Source organism: Macaca nemestrina, chromosome 3 (assembly GCF_043159975.1).
Source record: "Macaca nemestrina isolate mMacNem1 chromosome 3, mMacNem.hap1, whole genome shotgun sequence".
Classification (NCBI taxonomy): domain Eukaryota; kingdom Metazoa; phylum Chordata; class Mammalia; order Primates; family Cercopithecidae; genus Macaca; species Macaca nemestrina.
In genome coordinates, this window is record NC_092127.1 from 118,935,244 (window position 1) to 118,960,836 (window position 25,593).

The following is a 25,593-nucleotide window of genomic DNA, read 5'->3' on the forward strand; positions in this document are numbered from 1 at the left end:
CAACTGATCTCATTGTTCAATTCCCACCTATGAGTGAGAACATGCGGTGTTTGGTTTTCTGTTCTTGTGATAGTTTGCTGAGAATGATGGTTTCCAGCTGCATCCATGTCCCTACAAAGGACCTGAACTCATCCTTTCTTATGGCTGCATAGTATTCCATGGTGTATATTTGCCACATTTTCTTAATCCAGTCTATCACTGATGGACATTTGGGTTGATTCCAAGTCTTTGCTACTGTGAATAGTGCCGCAATAAACATATATGTGCATGTCTTTATAGTAGCATGATTTATAATCCTTTGGGTATATCCCCAGTAATGGGATGGCTGGGTCAAATGGTATTTCTAGTTCTAGATCCTTGAGGAATTGCCACACTGTTTTCCACAATGGTTGAACTAGTTTACAGTCCCACCAATAGTGTAAAAGTGTTCCTATTTCTCCACATCCTCTCCAGCACCTGTTGTTTCCTGACTTTTTAATGATTGCCATTCTAACTGGTGTGAGATGGTATCTCATTGTGGTTTTGATTTGCATTTCTCTGATGGTGAGTGATGATGAGCATTTTTTCACATGTCTGTTGGCTGTGTAAATGTCTTCTTTTGAGAAATGTCTGTTCATATCCTTTGCCCACTTTTTAATTTTTTTTTTTTCTTGTAAATTTGTTTGAGTTCTTTGTAGGTTCTGGATATTAGCCCTTTGTCAGATGAGTAGATTGCAAAAATTTTCTCCCATTCTGTAGGTTGCCTGATCAGTCTGGTGGTAGTTTCTTTTGCTGTGCAGAAGCTCTTTAGTTTAATTACATCCCATTTGTCAATTTTGGCTTTTGTTGCCATTGCTTTTGGTGTTTTAGACATGAAGTCCTTGCCCATGCCTATGCCCTGAATGGTATTACCTAGGTTTTCTTCTAGGGTTTTTATGGTTTTAGGTCTAACATTTAAGTCTCTAATCCATCTTGAATTAATTTTCGTATAAGGAGTAAGGAAAGGATCCAGTTTCAGCTTTCTGCTTATGGCTAGCCAATTTTCCCAGCACCATTTATTAAATAGGGAATCCTTTCCCCATTTCTTGTTTTTGTCAGGTTTGTCAAAGATCAAATGGCTGTAGATGTGTGGTATTATTTCTGAGGGCTCTGTTCTGTTCCATTGGTCTATATATCTGTTTTGGTACCAGTACCATGCTGTTTTGGTTACTGCAGCCTTGTAGTATAGTTTGAAGTCAGGTAGCATGATGCCTCCAGCTTTGCTCTTTTGGCTTAGGATTGTCTTGGCAAGACTACCTCTTTTCAAAAAAGATATCTGTTGTTCACAAAAAAGTGTTAAATTGTACATGTGCAAGATGTACAAAAGTCATCTATAGAACTCAACTCATTGCCTCCTAGAAATTCCATAAAACAACTCATTAAGGCATGGGAAAAACAGGGGAGGCATAAAAAGTGGAAACATTAATATATGCATGGGTACAACCAATAGAGCAGTTACATGATATACAAAGAATAAGCACATTTTTAGAGTGAAAGTGTTACCAGATTGGAAGTTGGAGTTCCAGGTTCTTGGTGTTGCAAACAAAGAATTAGAGGAGACACACAAATAATGACACCATAAGATTTATTCAGCAAAGAATGTTCCAGGGAGAGGAACAGGCTGATCTGTGAGTGGTATCAGCCCTGGGTTAACACAGCCTTTGTTCGTTTATACCCCCTTACTACTCTTGCTTAACTTTTAGGGAGGAGGTTGCCTATAATTGACATATCAATTTTCTTGTTGTTTTTCTCTCTCAGTGTGCCTGTGTGTGCTTGCCATACCATAATTTTAAGCGTATGTATGATATGCATTCCATATGTATGGGCTTTAAGTAACTTATTATAATAAAAGGTTATCCTGAGGACACATTTTGCCCCTAATGCGCATGCTCTTCTTTCAGTGACTCTCCTGTTCCAGTTTATACCAGATTTGTTTACTGCAGAAAGCACTGGTTCATTGCTTCAGCTTCCTTATCAGATGGTGCCTTATGCTTGTTTTGCTGAGAACGGGCTGCTGGTTGATTTTCTGACTTCCTTCCCTATTCTCCTGCCTCAGTTCCCTCTGAGAGATGTGATCCCCATAAATCTCTATAGCTTGCTGAGGGTCGAAGTTCTTTCTTCTATAGCTGCTTCTGGCTGAGTAGGACTGTTGACCCTACCTAACGGGGGACCACAGAACTCTCACCCTGCTCTATCCAGGGGGAAATTATGAAGTCTGGACTTATTTCTTATATGATGATATATGGGGCTTCAGGCAATACAGCCATTTGTAGCTTGGTAGACTCTAAACAGGAAGAAATAAATCTGGTTAGCAATTTTACAGTGTAAGGGCCAAAAATGAACAACAGAAGAATTACAGTTAAGGGTCCTGTAAAAGGGGCTATCCAACTTTTTGCAGTTATTTAAACAGAATTTAGGGTGTTGTGTGCAGGTCTTAAATTGGTTACATTAATTGCCTTAGTCAGATGTCCCAGTACCTTGCCTGAGGAGTTATTATAGAAACAACATTCTTCTTTTCGAAAAACGCATCCCTTCCGATTAGCTGCGAGGAGATCTAGCCCCCTCCTGTTTTGTAAGACAATGCCTGCCAGGGAATCTATATGTCGTTGTTCTTGGATAGCTGCTATAATTTCTGCCAAAGCCTGTGTTTGTTGTGAAGACAAGTGAAGAGAAATGGGCCCAAGTGTGGTTCCTAAAAGTCCTGTTATTGCAGTTGCTAAAGGATGTAATACCACTGGAGCTGCCCTTTTTACAAATGCATGGCTGTGTCTTATATGTACTAGCATTTGCATAAAACAGTCTTGGAAGTAAAGCAGCGATGCCGCAAGTCCCTTTCCATTGACTCGGAAGACTCATGTACCCTGAATTTCCACATACGAAATACAACCCTTGCCCAGGGTCCAAAGATACCTCATATCCCCATGATGCTAGTTCCAAAGGTGTGTCTGAGCCACTAGAGGAAGTTCCAGTGAGTTGTTCCCATAAAAGTGTTCCAGCCACAGCAAGTTGTTCATTAAGCCTAGAGTGGAAAAATAAGCTGGGGTGGAATTTTACGAATGATCTTTGGACCCCCCAAGCCAAAGCTTGAGCTAGAGGCAAAGATGAATTGTTGATTAACACTGTGGTCCAACCAGTGGAAATACTGGAAGTATTGGTATTACTTGTATATTGAGGTCACCTTGGATCAGGATACTTAAGGAGGAGGAATTGGTTTTGTTTTCCTAGTTTGTGATATGAATTGATTTTTGTTTCTGAGGAATTATAATGTTTGTCTTGATTTGTCCAACTGAGGACAACCTCATATAAACAATTGTTTAGGGATCCCAGAAAGGTCCCATTCATTCGGTGGGAAGTGAAACAAATTGGGAATTGGCTCTCTGAGGTCAGGTTGTGAAAAACCCTTACAGGATTTGGGGCATTTGTAAAATTTAAATTTGGCTTGTTTCTTATGATCTGAGATAAGACTGTTAGGAATAAGCTTTCCACAGCTGGACTGGGATATGTAGCTTCTGACTGGGTGGCAACAGTGACTCTTGCATTGACCTTGACTATATCTTCTAACGGTAAAGGTAAAACTTCAGCTGATAGTGAGCCTGAGGTACAAATGTAACAGGAAGTTAAGTTAGTGTGGCTAACCGTTGAATCTGTTTAAACACTTGGTATTGAGGCTGGACCCCCAATATTGGTGGAAATAGGATTATGGACATAAAAAGTGGTTCCCTTGTGGGGGAAGCAAGCAGTTAAATGACAAATATATATAAATAACTAGGATTACGTATCCCACAGTAACTATAAACACAGACACCAGCAAAGTCAGTAGGAATTTACTTATCTTTTGGATGCCCTTTAAACAGGTACTTCAGATCCTCCACAGGTTCCCAGGGTAGCGATTGATGGGAGCTTCAGGTTCTAGGTCTGGAGCTTTAGGTATTGTAGGTTTGAAAGCCTGGAAAGATGTATCCAACTATTTAATCCTAACACATTAATTGCAGAGGGTGTGGTTATTATAACTGAAAAAGGTCCCTTCCATTGGGTTGTAGCTGTTGAGGTGGTGACCCCTCTTTAAGTATTCTATCTCCTGACCTAATCTTGGGTTGCTGGTTAGTTCCTGGTATGGGAAGCCTTTCAGTCCAGAACCTTTGTAATGCTTGTTGAAATTATCCCAGATTAATTAGGTATTTTATTAGCCCAGCTGTTTCTGGATTAGTTATTAGATCATTACTTAAGAAGGGTCTCCCATACAGCATTTCCTATTGGCTCATCTTTACTTTTGCCCTTGGGGAGTTACGGAATCTCAAAAGGGGTATAGGTAGTAAACTGACCAAAGTTTCTGACATTTCCTGGCATAGCTTAGCTAGTGCCCATTTTAAAGTTTGATGGGCACTATCAAACTCCAGGAAACCTCCAGGAAAGTAGAAACCTCCAGGAAAACTTTCTACTTTCCTGGAGGATTGAGGTCTCCATGCTGAACGCAAATAGTATTTAATTCTGAACACCTTAACCACCCCTTGAGTTATCTGGGAGGCAAAGGATGGGCCGTTATCACTTTGGAGGCTTCGGGATAACTCAAACTGTGGAATTATTTATTTTAAGAGGACTTTTACAATTTCATTAGCCTTTTCTGTTCTAGTAGGGTAAGCTTCAACCTAGCCTGTAAAGGTATCTATCAGTATTAGCAAAAAACTTGTATCATCTGCAAGCAGGCTCATGGGTAAAGTCCAGATGCCAGTCTTCCCCAGGGTAAGTTCCCCTTCTTTGGACTGGTTCCACTAGTAGAGGCATTTTGTTTCCTGGGTTGTTAAATGCACACAGTAAGCAGTCTTGACAGACCTGCTTAACTACTGAGGCTAAGTTAGACCCAATAAAGACCCTGTTTGCCATGGCCAGCATGGCATCTCTCCCCATCTGGAAAGAGTTGTGCAGGGTTTCTAATAACCTTCCATTGGGCTGTTTGAGGGATATGTATTTTTGATCCCATATACCACCAAGGTCCTTGTTTCTGTCCTCCTTGCTCCCTTATAACCCGTTCCTCCTGTGATGTGTATTCAGGTTCTACTCAGGAATCACAGAAGGGAAGCAATGCTAAGATTTTTTGAGATTGCACCTTGAGGTCGGCTGCTTTTGCTTGCCTGTCCACCTTTTGTTCCCTTGTGCTGTAGGAGCTAAGGCCTTTTGATATTCTCTACAAGGGATTATAGCCATGGCTTTTGGCAAATGTATTGCCTCCAACAACTGGAGAATTTCAGGCCCATGCTCTGTGGGTGAGTGCTTCCTAGTTAGTAGTCCTTTTTCTTTCCAAATCGCAGCATGAGCCTTAACCACAAGAAATGCGTATTTGGAGTCTGTATAGATATTCTGCTTTTTTCCTTTCCCCAATATCAGGACTCATATAAGAGCAATTATTTCAGCTTTTTGTGGTGACATGCCCTGGGGACAGCAGTTGGACTTCAGTGATGGTGTTGTCATTTACTATTGTATATCCAGCCTGGCATTTCCCATTTGACACAAAACTGCTGCCATCTGTGAACCAGTCATCCTCTGAGTCTGGGAGTGGCCAATCTTTTAAATCAGGTCGGCTTAAATATGTATGTGTGATGACCTGCTCACATGAATGACCAATTATTGGGCCTGTGGGCAGCAATGGAGCTGGATTCAGAGTATTACACGTTTTAAGAATTACTTCTGGATTGTCTAGGAGTATAGCCTGGTACTTGGTTAACCTTTTCCTCATTATCCAAATATACCCTTTTATTTCCAAGACTGACTTCACCTGATGTGATGTTAAAACTTCCAGTGGTTGACCTAGGGTGATTTTAGTGTCTTCTTCCACTAAAATAGCAGTAACTGTTATTGCTTACAGGCAGCTTGGCCACCCAAAGGTCACATGTTCAATTTCTTGGAAAAATAGGCAGTTGGTCTGGTTCTGAACCCAATTTTTGGGTTAGCACACCTATAGCTGTGCCCTTCTTTTCTGCCCTTCTTTTCTGCTACATACAAGGAAAAGGGCTTAGTGAGGTTTGGGATGCCAAGAATGGGGGCTTGACCAAATGCCTGTTTTAACTTGACAAAGGCTTTCCTCACTTCTGAAGTCCATCCATTCTACTAACTCATTTTATGGCCCCCTTGTTGCTTCATAAAGGGGTTTTGCTATGAGCCCAAAAATTGATACCCATATCCTGCAGAATCCCACCATTCCTAAAAGGGAACAGAGCTGTTGTTTGGTATAAGGGGGTCCAGACGGCATATGACTTATAGCTGTTCTGGGGATATCCGCTGGGCCCAGGGGTTTAGCATATAACCCATATACTGGACTTGTTGGAGGGTGATTTCAACTTTTTTCTTTGACATTTTGTATCCCCTGTCTGCCAGGAAATTCAAAACTTTTACAGTATTTTAGTCAGATGCTTCCTGGGTTGGGCTACACACAAGAAGGTCATCTATATATTGAAGTATGTTTCCATTTTCCAATAATAAATCTCTTAGATCCCTTTACAGGGTTTGAGCAAAGAAATGGGTGCTATTCCAAAAGCCCTGAGGGAGCACTGTCCAAGTGTATTGTTTTTCTTTGGTATCTGGATTTTGCCATTCAAAGGCAAAAAAATGTTGAGACTCTGGGGCCAGAGGAATGGAAAAGAAAGCATCTTTCAGTTTTAGGACCAAGAACCATTTTGCATCCCGTGGCACCTGAGCCGAGACCGTGTATGGATCTGCCACCAATGGATGGATAGGGATAACAGCTTCATTGATTATTCTGAGATCTTGTACTAGCTGATATTCCCCTGAAGTTTTTAAGATGGATAAAATGGGAGTATTACAAGGTGAATTTGCAAGGCTTTAAAAGTTCATGAGTTAGCAATTCCCGAATTATGGGCCTCCAGCTTGATTGGGTATGACTTTTGGTTGGGAAAATAGCTGGAGTCTTTTAAAGCTGTATTTTGACTAGCTTTGCCATTTTGGTGTTCCCTGGTTTCCCGGTACACCAAGCTAGTAGGTTGACCTGTTTGTTAATGGGGTCTAGGACACTGTTTATTTCCCCAACCATCATCAGTCCTGCTGGGCAGTGTTTATATTGTAGTAATTCACCTGTTTTAACCATGATATCTGCCCCCAACAAGAGGTCTGGGCAGCTTGATATTACTAGAAACTCCTATTGGAAAATTTGCTTCTCAAATTGACAAGTTAAAGGAGGAGCAAAGCATCTCATTTTTGGCTTCCCCTCCATTCCCATAACATTCATGGACTGGGAGGAAAGTTTTCCTGCATAAGCAGTAAGGACAGAGTAATTTGCCTCTGTATCAAAAAGAAACTAAATTTGGGTGCCCATGATGTCCAGAGTTACCCAGGGCTCCTCAATAGTAATGATGATGTTCCTGGACAGGGACAGTGAGAAAGACCCCAGGCCACTTCAGTCTTCATCTAACTCCTCCTTTTACACTGCCAGAGTTTTGACTGACCGAGCCCCTCAGTGGGAGCAGGGGCAGTCAATTGGCCAGTGCCAAGGGTGATGACTGGTGCCTTCACATTGATGGCAGGGGCCCAGTGGGGGCTTAGTATGGTCCTTTGCCCAGTGCCCATCTTTTTTTGCACTTGAAGGAAGACCCTTTGCTAGCATTATCTTTTTAGCCCTTTGTGTTTCCCTTGGATGCTCTTTGGGCATTCAGGGCATCACTAATGATGGCTGCCATAATTCTGGCTTGCGGGGTTTTTTTACTCTGTTCCCCTTTCCCTTCCTCCAGTTCATGATTGCTGTACACCATAAAGGTGGTGTCAAGGAACTGGTTTTATCTGTGGCCCCATTTGCAGCTTCTGGAGCTTATGTCTAATGTCTGGGGTAGACTGACTAATGAAATGTTGTGCCATTAATATCTTGCCTTCAGGAGAAGCAGGATCTAAGTTTGTATATATTTTAAAGGCTTCTTCTAGTCTACTATAAAACATGGCTGGATTCTCTTCTTTCCCCTGAGTGATCTCCCTAAACTTATCATAGTTTACTGTCTTTGTTACCCCTTTTTTCATTCCCCTCAGTGGTGCCTCAAGAAATTTAGTTTGATTATTCATTCTCATGGGGGTATTATATTTCCAGTTGGGTTCAGTAGTACGGACTGTATCTGCTCCTGGTCTGTCTTGCCCTGCAGGCTACATGCAAAATGTTGATCAGTGTCCTGGCAAGCAGCCTCAAAAATTCATTCCTTTTCCAGAGGTATGTAACAGGTGGCCAAAATGAATTGCATGTCTCTCCAAGAAAGGTTGAAAGCCAAAGTCAAAGTCTGGAACCCATCAACAAATTTCTGAGTAACTGCCCAGTTTTTCCTTACATTGTTGGATATCAGTAATTAAGAAGGGGATCTGTACCCTGATGGGACCCTCAGTTCCTGCCACCTCTCTGAGAGGTAGCAGGGCAGGTGGTGTCATTGAATATGGTGTTCCTAAGCTAGTATGGGGAGGGCTCGCTAGGACCCGTGACTCTTGTCCTTCTTTTGAAGCTTTGAGTGGACTTGGACCTGGATTATAGGAAGGTGGCTGTTGTTCACGCTGACACATATGTACTCCTTGCAAGAGGGAGTTATCTACAGTATCCAGCTTAGTTTTAGGAGTTTCTTTCTGTGGAGAAGTGTTGGGGGCTTTGAAAATGGTAGGCTTTTAGTATAGGGCCATGAAGGCTTGCACATATGGTATTTCTGACCATTTGCCTTGTCTCTTACAAAATAGATCTAATTGGAGGATGGTGTCATAATTGAGACTCCATTGACTGGCCATTGCTCTTGACTCCCTAGCTGAAATTGAGGCCAAAAGGTGTTACAATAAAATATTAGGCATTTCTTTCACAGGTTTTCAGGGTCAAACTGATTGCAATGATTGAAGATGCAGCCAAGAGGGGAGTCAGACAGGACTGACGGAGTGTTTCCCATGACTAATCTGTGGAAAAGAAGAAGGGAGTCTCATAGGTTCATGAGTTTACATCTAGAGTCTCCCTTAAGGGTGTCCCCTGCTGAAGGATTGGGGCATCCCCCAAATGGACCTGTCCTCTGAGTGCCAAATGTGTCTAGCCATAGGTGGGCACCAGTGCCATTTGAAGAAGGATCCTGCCATAATTGGTCACCTATGATAAGTTTCCCTTTAGTTCCTGGGTGTAACCTTTGGCTTCTAATATCCTGGTAGCTGGCCAAAAGGGTTTCTTCCCAAATGGTTTCCTTAACTATTTAGTAGTAACTCTACTTTGAAGGGCAAGGAATTGCAGACTGCCTAGTTTAAATTTGTTATTAGAGACTGGCCTCTCAATAACGTAGTAGAGTGCGCTCTAGCTATATGAGATAAACCAGGCACAGCAATTTCCCCATGGATCCACTGCACAATTTATGCAATGATCCAAGAATCTCCACCAGGAGTTTTCTTTTAGCACCAGATGTACTAAACTAAACCAATCTAGATCTGATCCCTCACAGAAGAAGCAGGGTACTCTCATTATCCAGGTGGTTGGCCCTAATCTTCGGGCTGATGCTAACCCTTGGGCTTCCCACAGACAGTTACCTATTGCCCTGGCCCTTTGGGTTTGGGGGATATCTCTAATTGGTCTAAACATGATATCCCAACACAAATGAAGAAAAGAAAAAAAATTAAAACAGACAGCAAGGCTGGGCATGGTGGCTGACTGGGCATGGTAGCTCATACCTGTAAATACCAGCACTTTGGGAGGCCGAGGTGGGCGGATCACCTGAGGTCAGGAGTTCGAGACTAGCCTGGCCAACATGGTGAAACCCTGTCTCTACTAAAAATACAAAAATTAGCCAGGCTTGGTGGTGGGCGCCTGTAATCCCAGCTACTCAGGAGGCTAAGGCAGGAGAATTGCTTGATCCCAGGAGGCAAAGTTTGCAGTGAGCCGAGATCACACCACTGTCACAGCCTGGGCGACAGAGTGAGACGCCATCTCAAAAACAAACAAATAAACAAAAAACAAAAAAAACAAGCAGCAAATAATGTAATAATTATAGCCGCACAAACGTGCATCTCACTGTTGCAGGGATTGATCTTGTACCTGGTGGGACTTATCTGTTCCATTCCCCAATCAGGTTATCCTGTCACGTTGAGGCAGGAATTTAAAGAAAGAAATAAGTTTTGTACTGCATTTACTCATTCTAAGAATAGTAACAAGCAAGGCTATAGGAAAGTCATGGTGACCTAGTCTAAGAAGCCAGGAATGAGCTCCAAACACCCCCGAGCAATGGTTAAGAAAAACAAATTCCTTTACTGTTTCTCTTTCTTTAGACCATTAATTATGACTATTTTTGCCTGTGTTTAGCAAGATTTGTAGGTTCCTGTTTTTCTTTTGACACAGCTGCAAGGCCACGAGCTAAGCAAAGCCACAAGTTATGCGAAGTCAGCAGTTATGCTATACATTACTAAACCTGTCACTGTATGATTTACTGCCTTGGTTCTGCTTCTGTAGTTTAGCCTATATAAGCCAAGCTCTGTCTTTGTTCAGGGCTCAGCTTTTTGGATGCAAATCCACTGAGCCAGTGCACACCTTAATAAAGTCTTCCTGCTCCACCCATTGGTCTCTCTGATCCTCTGCTTTCCCACAACAATGGGAGTCTTCAAGTGGCCGGTGCCTTTTTGGCTCTTAACTGCCCAATCTGTGCCAGCAAAAGGCAGCTTTAAATCAAAGTGAAAGAGCTGAAGCAAAAAGGAAAGAAAATAAAAAGTCCCAGTTCTTTTGGGCTTACCTACTGGCTGGCTCACCAAAATATGTTACCAGATTGGAAGTTGGGAGTTCCAGGTTCTTGGTGCTGTGAACGAAAGAATTGGATGAGACTCACAAATAACCACTCCACAAAATTTATTAAGCAAAGAATGTTCCAGAGAGACGAACGGGCTGATTTTCAAGTGGTATCAGCCCTGGATTAAAATAGCCTTTGTTCTTTTATGCCCACTTCCTACTCTTCCTTAACTCTAGGGAGGGGATTTCCTATAATTGTCATATCCGTTTTCTTGTTGTTTTTCTCTCTCAGTGCGCCTGCGTGAGTTTGCCATGATTTTAAGTGTATGTACGATATGCATTTCATATGTATGAGCTGGTCAGTCTTCTGACTTCCTTCCCTATTCTGCTGCCTCAGAAGGCCTATTTGGGAGAAAAGTAAACAGTAAAGAATGAAACTCCCTCTGATCGTCTGGGAAATTTTCAGGGGAGAAATGGAATTCTAGGATTTTACTATGTGTTTTCCATCTGGGAGTGGACTATAACAGTTTATTTCAATTTAATTCCACTCACTCACAAATGTTTTGCTGAGTAAAACAGTCTCCGACTCAAGGAATTCACAGTTGGTGGCGGCAGGGAGAGACAGATCAACAAATGATTGTATTTTGATGGATGAATTCCATGGATCTACACAGCGCCTCAGGGAGATACTATTGTGGGACAATTAATTGCATTGGGTGGTTGTCAGGAAAAGTTGCAGAGACAACGTGTTATCTGCGTTTGGGGATTACGTGGTGAGCAGGCGTTCACCTTGCAAGTGAAGACTACTCCGCTGCAGGGTCCGGTACTGGGGCGGCGTTTTCGCCGCATACGCAGTAGGTGATCCAAACCTCCCGCCGACAGGAGGAAGAGGATGCCAGCTCAGGCACTAGCTGAGGTTTGGCATTTGACGGCCGCGGGCGCCGACCTCCAGGGGGCGCCGTGGCCTCGCGCTGTCCGGGCCGTTGCATTTCCGGGCACTGGGGCGCCGCCATCTCCAAGCGCGTCCCCGCCGCGAGCCGCGCACCGTCCGCCGCTCCCGTTACCGGGGCAACCGCGGCGCCTCCTCCGTGTCGTCCCGGATCGTCCCTCCGCGCCATTTTCAAACTGCCCTAGCACCGGAGCCCGTGCTTAGGGGGAAGGAGCTAGTGGGGGAAATCGAGGCCCGAGGGCAATGCGGCTGAAGCTGCCGGTGAGTCCGGCCGTGGGAGCGAGGGGTCCAGCTGCGGCGGTGGTGGCGCCTTCGCCTTCTGGGCGGTACCCGGGGGCCGGGCTCGGGAGCTGCCGGGAGGTCGCGCGGCCGCGGGAGGAAGTGAGGCCGGGCCGGGTCGGACCGGGTGGGGAGGGGTGCGGGGACTCTTCCCACCCACCCCGCCCCCACACCTCCTTACTGTCAACACCCGACGGTAAAGTTGCAACCGGAGATTGGCCGGAGGAGAGCTTGGGCCGACTTGTCACGGAGCGTCAGTGTAGGCCGTGCAGACGGGCTTGCTGTTGACCAATGGTTCGATTTAAACATTAAAATGCCGTCTCAGTGTCACAATCATCCATGCTCTTTGTAACAAAAATGTCCCAAAGCGTAGGACGACAGCCTTTAATTAACCTTCACCCAGCTCCTTTGAAGCCTCTCCACTGCTTTCCAGCCTTTACTACTTTGAGTTCAATACGAAGGGACTCCGAGATAACCACAGCTAACGGGTTTCTTTGTTGTTTGCGGTTTTGTTTTTTTAACCCCTGTGCACACGTACATACAGCATTAAATGTACTGGTTTTCAAACGCCAACCCCCAGATACTTCTACACATATATGTATGGGTGACTCCCAAACCGAACCTTTTATGTTGCTTTGCTAGAAACTTAGAGTATAGCCGCCATATTTGGATGGGGGTTACGGGGGAAGGCGGGGAAGGCAACAGTTCATGGGTGGGGATGGCCTAACATGTTTCTGTCTGGGAGGATTTTAATCTGTCCTGTGTATTGAGGCCCTGCCCATGATTTATTGATTCGTATTCATTCTCATTCTCTCCCCTCCAAAGCAGGATGTGAGGAGGTATTATCTCTGGGTAACTGGAGTTGGTAGCAAAGAGGGGAAATGTTTTGAGTGGTGCACCCCTTTAAGTTTACACCCTGCTAGCAATACACCTGGATTTGTCAGGTCTATTTCTGATGTCTGCAGGAATTTCCCTAAAAACCCTGCATCACTTAGGTGTCTCTTGTGGAAGGAACCTAGGAAATCCATTAGGAAGCGATTCAAGAAAAGTTAACAAGAGCAAAGAGAAAGATACACAGAAAGGAGTCACCAAGGAGAGTGACTGATTTAGAAATGATTTGGTAAGTTGAGGAAGCATGGTACAGAAACCAGAGTGCTGGACCAGGACTCAGGAGACCTGGTCTCTGATGACTGCCCACCTACTTTGTGGCCCCGTGGTTTTGGAAGAGTTACTTTCTTGAGGCAGCCTTTCCTCGTGTTTAAGTAGGGATGTTATCATTGGTCTTTCTCCCTCACCGGGTAGTTGTGAGGATCGGCTTTTACATGTATGCTCATGCATGTAATGCATTTTTAATATATTGTGAAGAACAACAGATGTAAAACAAAATTTTTATTTGGCTTAGAAATGTGAGTACCATGACTGCAGTTAGTTAGCAAAGGTTAGAAAAGAGCAAAGTTTCTAAAGAAATGATATTTGGGCTGAGCGTATTGGCTCACACCTGTAAACCTAGCACTTTGGGAGGTAGAGGTGGGAGAATACCTTGAGCTCAGGAGTTGGAGACCAGCCTGGGCAACATAGCAAGACCCTCTCTCTAAAAAAGGTAAAAATTAAAATTGAAAAAAAGAAATGATCTTTGGATAACTCCATTTTAGGACAGATTGATAGGAATATATTTATAAATATTTAAAAAGACAAAGATAAGAACTTGAACAGAGGTACTTATGTGTGTCTTTTTTTTAACTGAAGTGAAATTTACATGGTGAAATGCACAGAGGTTAAGTGTACTATTTGAAAAGTACATTCTCTAAATGTATACACTTGTGTAACCACTACCCCAATCAATGTAGTATTTTCATTATCCTAAAAAGTTGTCTCTTAACTCTAACAGGCAATCTGCAGCCCGCCTCACCTCCCCAGACATCTGTTTTGATTTCTGACCCCATGGTTTAGTTTTACTTGTTCATCAACTGCGTATAAATGGAGTCATACAGTGTATGTCTGGTTTTTTTTGCTCAAATAATGTTTCTGAGATTCATCCATGCTGTTGATGTATATCAGTAGTTTCTTTAATCCCTTAATATTGCATTGTATAAATATATCATAGTTTATGCCTTCTGCTGTTGATGGGGGTTTAGGTTGTTTCCAATTTGGGACTACTATGAGTAAAGCTCCTGTGAACGTTCTTGTAGAGTCTTTTTGTGGATATTTTTTATTTCTATAAATACCTGGGAATAGAATCACAGGGTTATAGTCTAGAAGTATGTTTAACTTTATAAAAAACTGCCAGACTTTTTCCAAAGTGATTTTACACTCCTGTCAGCAGTGTGTGAAGATTATAGTTGCTCCAGATCTTTGTCGACATTTGCTGTTGTCGGTCCTTGTAATTTTAGTCATTCTAGTTTGGGATAAATTGTACCTTGTTGTTTTAATTTGTATTTCCATGTTGACTACTGTTGAGCACCATTTCATATCATTATTCCCATTCAGACACCTATGCGAGGTGTCTGTCTGAGTCTTTAGCGCAACTAAATTTTAGTTTTAGCCCAAATTAATGTTCTTATTGAGATGTTTGTCTTACTATTGAGCTGTAAGCGTTCCTTTTATATTCCCTATACAAATCCTTTGTCAGATATTGTGAATGTTTTCTCCCACTCTTTGGTTTGCCTTCTCTATTTTCTTATTTTGATGAGGAGACATTTTAAATTTTGATGAAGTCCAGTTTATCAAATTTATCTTTTATGTTTAGTGCTTTTAAAAGAGGCCTCTCTGAGAAGTCTCTGCCTACTTCAGGCTTAGGAAAAATCTTTGTTTTCTCCTAGAAGCTTTAGTATTTTAACTTTTACATTTAGTTGTATGAAGAAGTATTTATTTTAATGCAGCAACAGGAATATCATAAGCATTGACTTTAAATCTGAATTTTCCAGAAGGCCACCTACCTGAAGAAAAACAAAAAATAATTGCTTCATATTAAAATAATTTTTTCTTCTTATTGTGAAACAACGGTCATAGCTATAAGAAGATAACGATGTTTCATTCTTTTCTCTCAGGACTTTAATTTTTGGAAGTGAATAAAACTTGTTTTGGAAGTACAAGATGACTACAGCTGTAGAAAGAAAGTATATTAATATTAGGAAAAGACTGGATCAGCTGGGATACCGCCAGACTCTGACAGTGGAGTGTTTACCTTTGGTAGAAAAACTTTTCAGGTAAAGACAAAAATACAGTTTTAAACCTAATCCACTTAACTCATTTCTGATTAAACTTCATGCTTCAGTAAAGAAAAGGGTAGCTTTTCGGAAAGTCTTTCAATCATGAAGCTCATCTGTTTTTTCCCTGCTGTACTGTTCAAAGTCAACATTTCTGAGGGTTTTCTCTGTGAACAGAATTACAGTTTTTTGGGTATATGATATAATTGAGAGACACTTCTCCCTGAAGCTCTTTTTTTTCCCGCTGAAGTTCTTTGTCTGCTTCACTGGTCTTCAAATACAGTCATGGATAGTTTCATGACAGTGACACGTTCTGAGAAACATGTCATTCATTAGGTGATTTTGTCGTTGTACCGACATCATAGGGTGTGCTTACACGAATCTAGATGGTATAGCCTACCACAAACCTAGGCTATATGATCTATATCCTATGGCTCCTAGGCCACAAACCTGGACAGCATGTTACTATACTGAATACTATAGGCAGTTGTAACACAATGGTGCCTATTTGTATATCTGAACATATGTAAACATAGAAAAGGTATTGTATTGTGCTACAGTGTTACAATGACCAGGATCTCATGAGGCAATAGGAATTTTTCAGCTCCCCCCATTATAAATCTTACAGAACTACTCTCCTTTCTATATGTGGAGTGTGATTGACCAAAATGTCATTATGTGGTGCATGACTGTATTTTAAGCCTCTTTAGAAATATGTTTTTAGTTATTAGAAAGTTAATGAAATATTTCCTGGTATTTAAATTTTCTGTTCTTTTAGCGACTTAGTTCATACAACAGAGAGCCTTCGGCAATCAAAATTATCTACTGTGAAAGCTGAAAAAGAAAGTGCCAATTTTGATTTTGTTTTGGAACCCTATAAACTTGAAAATGCAAGATTGAGTAGAGAAAATAATGAATTATACCTAGAGTTAATGAAACTGAGAGAACATTCGGACCAACACGTTAAAGGTAAGCGAAAATTTGAAAATTTTTAAAATGCAATGTCTTTGTCCTTTTTGTTTTAGAAGGAAAGGCTAATGTCTAATTTTAAAACTATCGATTAGAAAATATAGTAGTCCTACAGCTGGATGGTGTGTGCCTATAATCCCAGCTACTCGGGAGTCTAAGGTGGGAGGATTGTTTGAGTCCAGAAGTTTGAGACCAGCCTAGGCAACATAGTGAGAACTTGTTTCAAAAAAAGAAAAGAAAATATGGTAGTCCTTCTGCTAATAGCCCCTGAAAGACTATAAGGTATGTTGAAGAGTTCCTGAGAAGGAAAATAAATGTGCATTATATAGCTATGGTAATCACTATATGTGGATTACATTTTTAGAATTAAAATTTTAGAATTAAAATTGCCATAGGAAATATTAAATGCTGGATTTGAAGAAATGTTCTTGAAACAACTTTTGTTTTTCCCTTACTGAAAATAAAAGTAGTAAATAAGGTGAAAGCCATGTATCATGCTGACTGTTTTACAGTCAGTCTTTGAGCTGTGGAGTAGAATAGGATGATTTCAAAAGTACTAGGGAAAAGATGATTATATGGTTATCTTAGTATGAATTATTCTTATATTAAGTAGAAAACTTTATCTAATCCATGGGATGAATTGGTAATCCTTTAGCTTCAGACCCAATTTACTGGATCAAAAGCTATGATGTACATTAGGCTCATACAATAGCTGCAAAATGAAGATTCCCTTTTGTGCTTAGTGAGTTATTTGCAGTTTTGTTAATAATAGTAGAAGAAGGAATACGTTTCTACTAAAGCATGCGTAAGAAGCAGGTGGAAACTTTTAAATTGATACAACTTTTTGTATTTTGTGAAATGGAAAACCTTCATTGGATTTCTTGATCTTTAAAATGGTCTTTGAATCTTTTTCATTTTAAGAGTTGAAAACTTCATTGAAGAAGTGTGCACGTGAAACAGATGATCTGAAATTTCTAAATAACCAATATGTTCATAAACTCAAACTGTTGGAGAAAGAGAGCAAAGCTAAGAATGAAAGAATTCAACAACTTCAAGAAAAGAATTTGCATGCTGTAGTACAAACTCCAGGTAAATCGATTCCTTCTCAAGACAAATTGGACATATTTAATCTTTTAACGATGTTAACATCATTGACTAAAATAGGACTTTGGATTGTATTTTCATGCTTAGACTTTAGTGTTTGAAAATATATATTGAATAGACCATAAACTTCTTATTTATTTCTAATGATCTGGGTAGTAATTTATATGTGTGCTTAGAAATGTATGTAGTGTTAGTTACTGAGATATAAGTAGTCTAACTTTAATGCCCAGAGCTTTCTCTAATCAATATTTTAAATTCTTTTTTCTATTATTATTATCATTATTATTTTAGTTGTAAAAGTAACCCATACTCATTAAAGAATTCGGAAATTATGTACTTTCTTAGTTTATTTTACTATTTTTAGCATTATGCTCCACAGTTATAGAGCAAGAAAAAGAAATGATGGGTCCAGGTGCGGTGGCTCACACCTGTAATCCCAACACTTTGGGAGGCTGAAGTGGGCAGATCATTTGAGCCCAGTTCGAGACCAGTGTAGGAACATGGTGAAACCCCATCTCTACCAAAAATACAAAAATTAGCTGGGCATGGTGGCGCAAGCCTATAGTTGCAGCTACTTGGGAGGCTGACGTGGGAGGATTGCTTGAACCTGGGAGGCGGAGGTTGCAGTGAGCTGAGAGTGTACCACTGCACTCCAGCTTGGGTGATAGAGTGAGACCCTGTCTCAAAAAAACGAAACAATGGGCCACATCCAGAGTTGGTGATTGTTCAGCAGGTATGGGTTGGTGGAAGAATCTACAATATTAGTGACAAAATCATTAAGATAGCTGAACCATGGGATCAAGATTATGAAATTAAGTGAGTAACAGGTGGCTGCTGGTTTATGGGACTAGGTCAAGACAGATTAAAGAGCATGGTGAGTACCAAAAGTGATTTGTTTGCTATGAAGATTACAGTCAGAATGGAATTTTGGAGTTGAAGAACTAGAAGCCAGCAGAGTTCTGAGTAATGACAAAGGCCAAAGTGTAGTCATTTTATTGTGTGCCTGAGGTTGAGGGGAGAGGAAACTCCTGAGAGTGGACAGATTAGAACTGTGAAGGCAGGGTGGGGGAAGACTCAGTGGACCGTGAGATAGTTTAGTAAATGAGATAGATGGACACGGGGACTGTGAGCCAAAGGCAGAAGAGATGGAGAAAAGTGGAAGTCAACCTTGAAAGTAACTAGAAGATTAAGCCTAAAAAGAGGATAATCAGGTTTCCTGAGGAAAGAATGGGATAGACTCCAGAGAGGTTCAAGATGTGTAATCAATATAGTGACTAAGTGTAGATTTGGGAAGCAGAGGAATTCTCAGACTTCTCTTTCGAGTGAATGAGTAGGTGGAGGGTGATACTATTTCTTAAGTTAGAGAATGTGGGAAGCAGAGCAGGAGTCCACTTTTGGATGTGTGGAGTGTGCTATACCCAGAAAACATGCATGTCTAAATTTTTGGCAAACAGTGGGATATGTAGATCTGTTCTCAAAAGTGTGGGTCCTGGTGGAGATGCAAATTTGAGAGTCATTGGAGTCTCACGGTAATTGAAGCTATGGGTGTAGTAGGAATTATCTAGTGAAATTATGTAGACTGGAAAGAGAGGAGACCCAGAGTCGGATGCTAGGGAAGTTGGTATTTAAGGGACAGGTGGAAGAAGACGGTTTCTGAAAGGAACTGAGGAGCCACCAAGGAGGAAAACCAGGAGGTAAAGAAAGAAGGAATGGTTAGCTTTGTTCAGGTGTGTGAACAAGCAGGTCATTTAAATACTCTTGGCCCAGTTTTCTTATCCTTAAAACTCCTTTTGTATACTCCTACTTTTGTAGGTCGCGCCACTGCACTCCTACTTTTGTAGGAGTATACAAAATTTGTTAGAATTCTAATGAGACAAAATTGTGAATTATGTTTGTTCTTCACGAGGATCTTCTAGTTTTTCAAATACACTTCTAATCTTGGCAAAATCCTTAAAAAGATAAATTGTCTATGTATTTTTGACCAAGACAAGATACATCTAGCTGTAAGAAAATTTAGTCCTACTACTTGTAAAGATTAAGAAAACATTCCCTCCTAATTCAGGTTATAGCTTGGCTTTATATTACAGATGACATTCCGTTCATTCTAAGTTTGCTACTTACAATTTCAGTTATCTGCTATGTTGATATTACTTAATAAGCATGCATATTTTAGTTCTCACTGCCAGTTTTCTGCTAGTGATAATTTCTTTTTTTTTTTTTTTTTTTTTGAGACGGAGTCTCGCTGTGTTGCCCAGGCTGGAGTGCAGTGGCCGGATCTCAGCTCACTGCAAGCTCTGCCTCCCGGGTTTTTACGCCATTCTCCTGCCTCAGCCTCCCGAGTAGCCGGGACTACAGGCGCCCGCCACCTCGCCCGGCTAGTTTTTTGTATTTTTTAGTAGAGACGGGGTTTCACCGTGTTAGCCAGGATGGTCTCGAACTCCTGACCTCGTGATCCGCCTGTCTCGGCCTCCCAAAGTGCTGGGATTACAGGCTTGAGCCACCACGCCCGGCCGCTAGTGATAATTTCTTGAGCTCATAATAGTGAACACCACAGGCACATTCAGCTTTTTTTTTTTTTTTTTTTTTGAGATGGAGTTTCACTCTTGTTGCCCAGGCTGGAGTGCAGTGGCACGATCTCGGCTCACCGCAACTCTGCCTCCCGGGTTCAAGCGATTCTCCTGCCTCAGCCTCCCAAGTAGCTGGGATTACAGGTGCCCACCACCACGCCCAGCTAATTTTTTTGTATTTTTAGTAGAGAGGGGGGGTTTCACCATGTTGGCCAGGCTTGGTCTCGAACTCCCAATCTCAGGTGATCCACCAGCCTCTGCCTTCCAAAGTGTTGGGATTACAGGCATGAGCCACCGTACCCGGCCATATTCAGCTTTTAAACTTGCCAAAGTCTTATCCCCATCTAGTGGACAAACATATTAAACCTGGGCATATATGCCAAGCATGCAAGCATATAAAACTTGTTTGATAACCATATCTTGTTGAGGTTTTTAGGAATGCATTGTTTAGTTAAAGATCAGGGTGGATATTTACATATTGATGGAGAAAATATTTTATCAATATGTATTATGAACTGCAGCACACTTTATAACCAAAAGGCTAACCTGGAATATTTAATTCTAAGACATGGTTTTGTTTCTTCTTAATTTTTTAAGACACTCATTCTTTTTAGGTGGCAAGAAAAGAAGTATTGCTTTCAGGCGCCAGCGTATGCAAATTGATGAACCGGTTCCTCCCTCTGAAGTCAGTTCATATCCGGTTCCTCAACCAGATGACCCTTACATTGCAGACCTCCTACAAGTGGCTGATAACAGGTGCATTAAATAATTCTTTCTTGGCTTGAGTTAATTGAGCACTCAGTTAGCTCTAAGTTTCTTGATAGGAGGGCTTTTTGTCTTGTTAACTGTTGTCTCTCCAGTGTCTAGCACAGAACTTTGCACAGGCACTCGGTAAATACTTTCAGATTGATATAAAATGTTTTTACTTGTTTTTAAACTTTGATCAAGTAGATCGTATATCTAAGGTTTCTGTTCACACTGGTTTAAAAATAGTTTAGTGCCATCAAGAACCTGTTTAAGTAGAGCTGCTTTGACATTTTGTGTCATCTCCAAGTAAGAGGTATCCTTTTTGCAGGAGTCTTTATTACTTCAGATTTATGTCAACTGCCAGTTAAATATGAAGAGATTTGTAACTGGATTTGAAATTCCTTTTTAATGGTTTCTCTAGCTCTGTGTTTATATTTCCTTACATTTGAATTATATATAAATTCCATTTGATTGAAACGTTATTAAACCTCCTGGGCAAGGCACTGTGTAAGTGTTCTGAGGATATAAAGATGAAGAAGATGGTGTTTCTGCTTTTGAGAAGTTTGTAGTCCAGTACTACAGATGAGACGAGAAATTCACAAAGCATCATTAAGAAAATTCTAAGAGGCTCAAATTATAAATTCACAAAACACCATTAAGAAAATTATAAGAGACTCAGCCGGGCGCGGTGGCTCAAGCCTGTAATCCCAGCACTTTGGGAGGCCGAGACGGGCGGATCACAAGGTCAGGAGATGGAGACCATCCTGGCTAACACGGTGAAACCCCGTCTCTACTAAAAAATACAAAAAACTAGCCAGGCATGGTGGCGGGCGCCTGTAGTCCAAGCTACTCAGGAGGCTGAGGCAGGAGAATGGCATGAACCCGGGAGGCAGAGCCTGCAGTGAGCCGAGGTCGCGCCACTGCACTCCAGCCTGAGCGACAGAGCGAGACTCCATCTGGGAAAAAAAAAAAAAAAAAAGAAAAAGAAAATTATAAGAGACTCAAAGGATGAGCACTAGTCTCCATGATAATAGCTGGAGAAGCATTTCAAAGTATAGAATACACTAATGGAAATAGTTCATGCAGGTAGCTTTTTATTTTTTAGATTATGCAGAGAATGTGGGGGATTTTATTAATCTCAGTTGATCAATCTAAAAGAGATCACTGGGACCAGGTGCAGTGGCTCACACCTGTTAATCCCAGCACTTTGGGAGGCCGAGGCAGGAGGATTGCTTGAATCCATGATTTGAGACCAGCCTGGGCAATATAGTGAGACCTTGTCTCTACAAAAAAAAATAAAAATTAACCAAGCATGGTGGCATGCACCTGTAGTCCCAGCTACTGAGGAGGCTGAGGTAGGCAGATTGCTTGAACCTAGGAGGCAGAGGTTGCAATGAGCTGAGATTGAACCACTGCACTCCAGCCAGGGACACAGAGCAAGACCCTTTGAGCTACTGATTAGGATCTCTTCACTCAATTGTCACACAATATTTTTATATAGTTATTTGACCTTAACTGGGAAGTGTTTTGTTTTTATAATCTAGGACTTTTCAGACAATGTGTTAGTATTATTTAGGGAATTATTTGGGCTGCATAAGTGACATTCGTCTCTTTTAATTGTCCTATTTAATTTATATATGCACATTTTGTTTGTATTCAGAGTCATTCATGCATTTATATGAGTGCAGCTGCATGCATACTCTTCTCCTAAACCTAGATTAGTAGAAAATGTTGGTTCCAGTTAACATCAAGTACAAGCCGTATCCAGCCTCATTTACTCCACCCCATGGAAAATCTCTTTTAAAAACAGACCTGGGGCTGGAAGCACTGTGGCTCACGCCTGTAATCCCAACATTTCGGTAGGCCGAGGCAGGAGGATTGCTTAAGCCCAGGAGTTCAAGACCGGCTTCGGCAATGTGGAAAAACTCTCTCTCTACAAAAAATTTTAAGATTACCCAAGTGTGGTGGCATGTGCCTATGGTCCCAGGTACTTGGGAGGCTGAGGTGGGAGGATTGATGGAGCTGTGGAGGTTGAGGCTACAGTGAGCTGTGATCGGGCCACTGGATTCTAGCCTGGGAAACAAAGGAAGGCCCTGACTCAAAAAAGAGAAAAAAGCAGACCTGGCTTCAGGCTTTGTCTTTCCAATATGAAAATAGATTATGTCATAATGTACCTGAACAATTCAGGTAATTTGGACAAAATCTTGATTCTGTTAGAATTAACAAGTTCCAGAAGGAATAGGTTTTTTGCTGTAGTTACATATGATCTTTCTCTCCAGAGTTTCAAAGTAGTATTAGACAATACAGGGTTAGGGGCAGAAAACACATTTTAGTTTCTTATTTCACTTACTAAGCCTGTGAATTTTGGAGTAAACCTGAGTTTTCTAAACCTAAGAATTGGCAGCAGTACCTCAAAGAATTTTCCTGGGGATCAAAATGCAGTAGTGAGGTGTTTCTTGCACAGTGTATCTGAGTTACAAATTATTTTCTACTCAGTTTTAAATCTGTTCTTACAAACCAACTCTCCATGATGATGTACTATATTTTTTGTTGATTTGGGGACCCTTTGGCACAGTACATCCTACCTCTTTGAGAAGCCGAAAGTATAGAATTTATGAAATAACACATCTAGCTTCGTTTCTTATTTTGTATTTCTTAACAAAAGTATATTGGCATTAATTTAAAGTGCTTTTCAGGATTCAAGAACTTCAACAGGAAGTCCACCAGCTACAAGAAAAGTTAGCAGTGATGGAAAGTGGGGTGAGCGATTATAGCAAGCAGGTAGGATTTTTATTTACTTGCATAGTAGAGATTGAGATAGGTATGCTGTGATTGTAAATAGAATTGGGTTATATTTGAAATTACTGATACTGAGTTTTTATATAGCTTTTATCTTTTTCATCAGGTTTGTTAATAGAGTTAATAGCTGGAATAGCTTAGGTGGCTTTACTTACTTAGTCTGTCTCTTCAAAAAATTTAAAAATTAGCCAAGTGTGGTGGCATGTGCCTATGGTCCAGGTACTTGGGAGGCTGAGGTCGGAGGATTGATGGATTGAAGAGCACTTATTTACTCCATTCCCTTCACTGTTCATTGAGGTGAATAGTAGTTTTTGTTTGGTTTTTCTTTTAGCTGAATCATTTATCTCCCCAAATATAATTTTATAACCATATTACTGTTTTCATTGAAGTGTGCTATGTTTTACAACTGTACTTTTGTGATTTTTTTTTTTTTTTTTTTGAGACGGAGTCTCGCTCTGTCACCCAGGCTGGAGTGCAGTGGCCGGATCTCAGCTCACTGCAAGCTCCGCCTCCCGGGTTCATGCCATTCTCCTGCCTCAGCCTCCCGAGTAGCTGGGACTACAGGCGCCTGCCACCTCGCCCGGCTAAGTTTTTGTATTTTTAGTAGAGATGGGGTTTCACTGTGTTACCCAGGATGGTCTCGATCTCCTGACCTCGTGATCCGCCCGTCTCGGCCTCCCAAAGTGCTGGGATTATAGGCTTGAGCCACCGCGCCCGGCCCTTTTGTGATTTTTCTACTCTTTTTATAGATTTTGTCATATTGAACACCAGTCTCTTAGAAAGTTACTCTTTTGTGTTGCCATGTTTTTTTTTGTTTGTTTTCTCTACAAGCACTAGTCCTCATACAACAGTTTTCTGAAGAATCAGGAGAATTAGTAGATGCAGAGTTGTATTATAACCATAGCAAGCTTTGTCTTTTCATAATTTCTATTGATGTCTTGGCTAAATTCTGATTTGGGTAATTACTGGCTTGTTTTCTTAATATGCGTCTTGAGGTTAAATTGGGTAACACGTTTTTCATTTTCTGCATTGACTGCATTTTTTTTTTTTTTTTTGAGACGGAGTGCTGTGTCGCCCAGGCTGGAGTGCAGTGGCCGGATCTCGGCTCACTGCAAGCTCCGCCTCCCGGGTTTACGCCATTCTCCTGCCTCAGCCTCCTGAGTAGCTGGGACTACAGGCGCCCGCCACCTCGCCCGGCTAGTTTTTTGTATTTTTTAGTAGAGACGGGGTTTCACCGTGTTAGCCACGATGGTCTCGATCTCCTGACCTCGTGACCCGCCCGTCTCGACCTCCCAAAGTGCTGGGATTACAGGCTTGAGCCACCGTGCCTGGCCTGCATTTTTTTTTTGGGTGATCTGCACACACAAATATAGATGTAACTTAGGTGTTGGTATGACTACGTCTTTAAAGTGTTTTGAAGATTAGTTGGATAAAAATGGAGTTAAAGAAAATCGACTAGGCGTGGTGGCTCATGCCTGTAATCCTAGCACTTTGAGAGGCCGAGGTGAGTGGATCACTTGAGGTCGGAAGTTGGCGGCCAGCCTGATCAACATGGAGAAACCCCATCTCTACTAAAAGTACAAAATTAGCTGGGCATGGTGGCGCATGCCTGTAATCCCAACTACTCGGGAGGCTGAGGAAGGAGAATCGCTTGACCCTGGGAGGCAGAGGTTGTGGTGAGCTGAGATCATGCCATTGCACTCCAGCCTGGGCAACAAGAGCGAAAACTTGGTCTAAAAAAAAAAAAAAAAAAAAAAAATTCCATCTTCTGAGAATGTCACCTTGTCTCAACTTTCTATCTCTACCTTTAAAATTAGCCATATTTGCACTCAGGCTGTCTTAAAATTTAGGGGGCAGGGTATTGTTCATCCTGTTTAAGGCTGAGTTGCCTGTGCTCTTGACCCCATTTCCTCTTTTTCCCTTAGGACCTTACTTTAATCAATTATTCTTTTTTCTTTAATAAGTACTTGCATAACCACTTTACAACGATTAATTTAATCTTCATAACAATCCTGTGAAGACGTACTTCTATTGTCATAGCGAACATCCCTTTTCAAAAACTCTTTTTTTTTTTAAATGGAGTCTCGCTCTGTCTCCCAGTCTGGAGTGCAGTGGCATGATCTCGGCTCATTGCAAGCTCTGCCTCGTGGGTTCATGCCATTCTCCTGCCTCAGCCTCCTGAGTAGCTGGGACTACAGGCACCCACTACCGCGCCTGGCTAATTTTTTGTTATTTTTTAGT

At 41.5% G+C, this 25,593-nt stretch overlaps 1 protein-coding gene and 1 long non-coding RNA gene across 9 annotated transcripts in view; one reads left to right on the plus strand and one right to left on the minus strand.

The window, feature by feature from the left end:
- Positions 1–25,593, plus strand: part of LOC105463542 (centrosomal protein 135) — a 118,502-nt gene that overhangs the window by 22,340 nt on the left and 70,569 nt on the right. For 2 of the 6 annotated variants that reach the window (XM_011710706.3, XM_011710709.3), the window contains exons 1-6: positions 11,709–11,942; positions 15,008–15,166; positions 15,945–16,135; positions 17,057–17,224; positions 20,421–20,562; positions 23,250–23,334. In XM_011710706.3, the coding sequence (XP_011709008.1) occupies positions 15,054–15,166; positions 15,945–16,135; positions 17,057–17,224; positions 20,421–20,562; positions 23,250–23,334 (699 nt within the window). In that variant the 5' untranslated portion in view covers positions 11,709–11,942; positions 15,008–15,053. Of the gene's footprint in view, positions 1–11,708; positions 11,943–15,007; positions 15,167–15,944; positions 16,136–17,056; positions 17,225–17,572; positions 18,967–20,420; positions 20,563–23,249; positions 23,335–25,593 lie in introns of those variants that run through there. The other 4 variants (XM_011710708.3, XM_011710707.3, XM_011710710.2 and 1 more) reach the window with 3 other exon arrangements.
- On the minus strand, positions 1,587–11,677 carry LOC105463544 (uncharacterized). Of its 3 annotated transcripts, none has more exons than XR_011621192.1 (3): positions 11,522–11,677; positions 10,740–10,802; positions 1,587–3,964 (listed from the first exon to the last, which is right to left on the minus strand). It is a non-coding gene; the product is annotated as an uncharacterized lncRNA (long non-coding RNA). The 3 variants fall into 3 exon arrangements; XR_976391.3 differs by lacking the exon at positions 11,522–11,677 and having other exon boundaries at positions 1,587–2,302; positions 2,929–3,964; positions 10,740–11,257; XR_976390.3 differs by lacking the exon at positions 11,522–11,677 and having other exon boundaries at positions 10,740–11,357.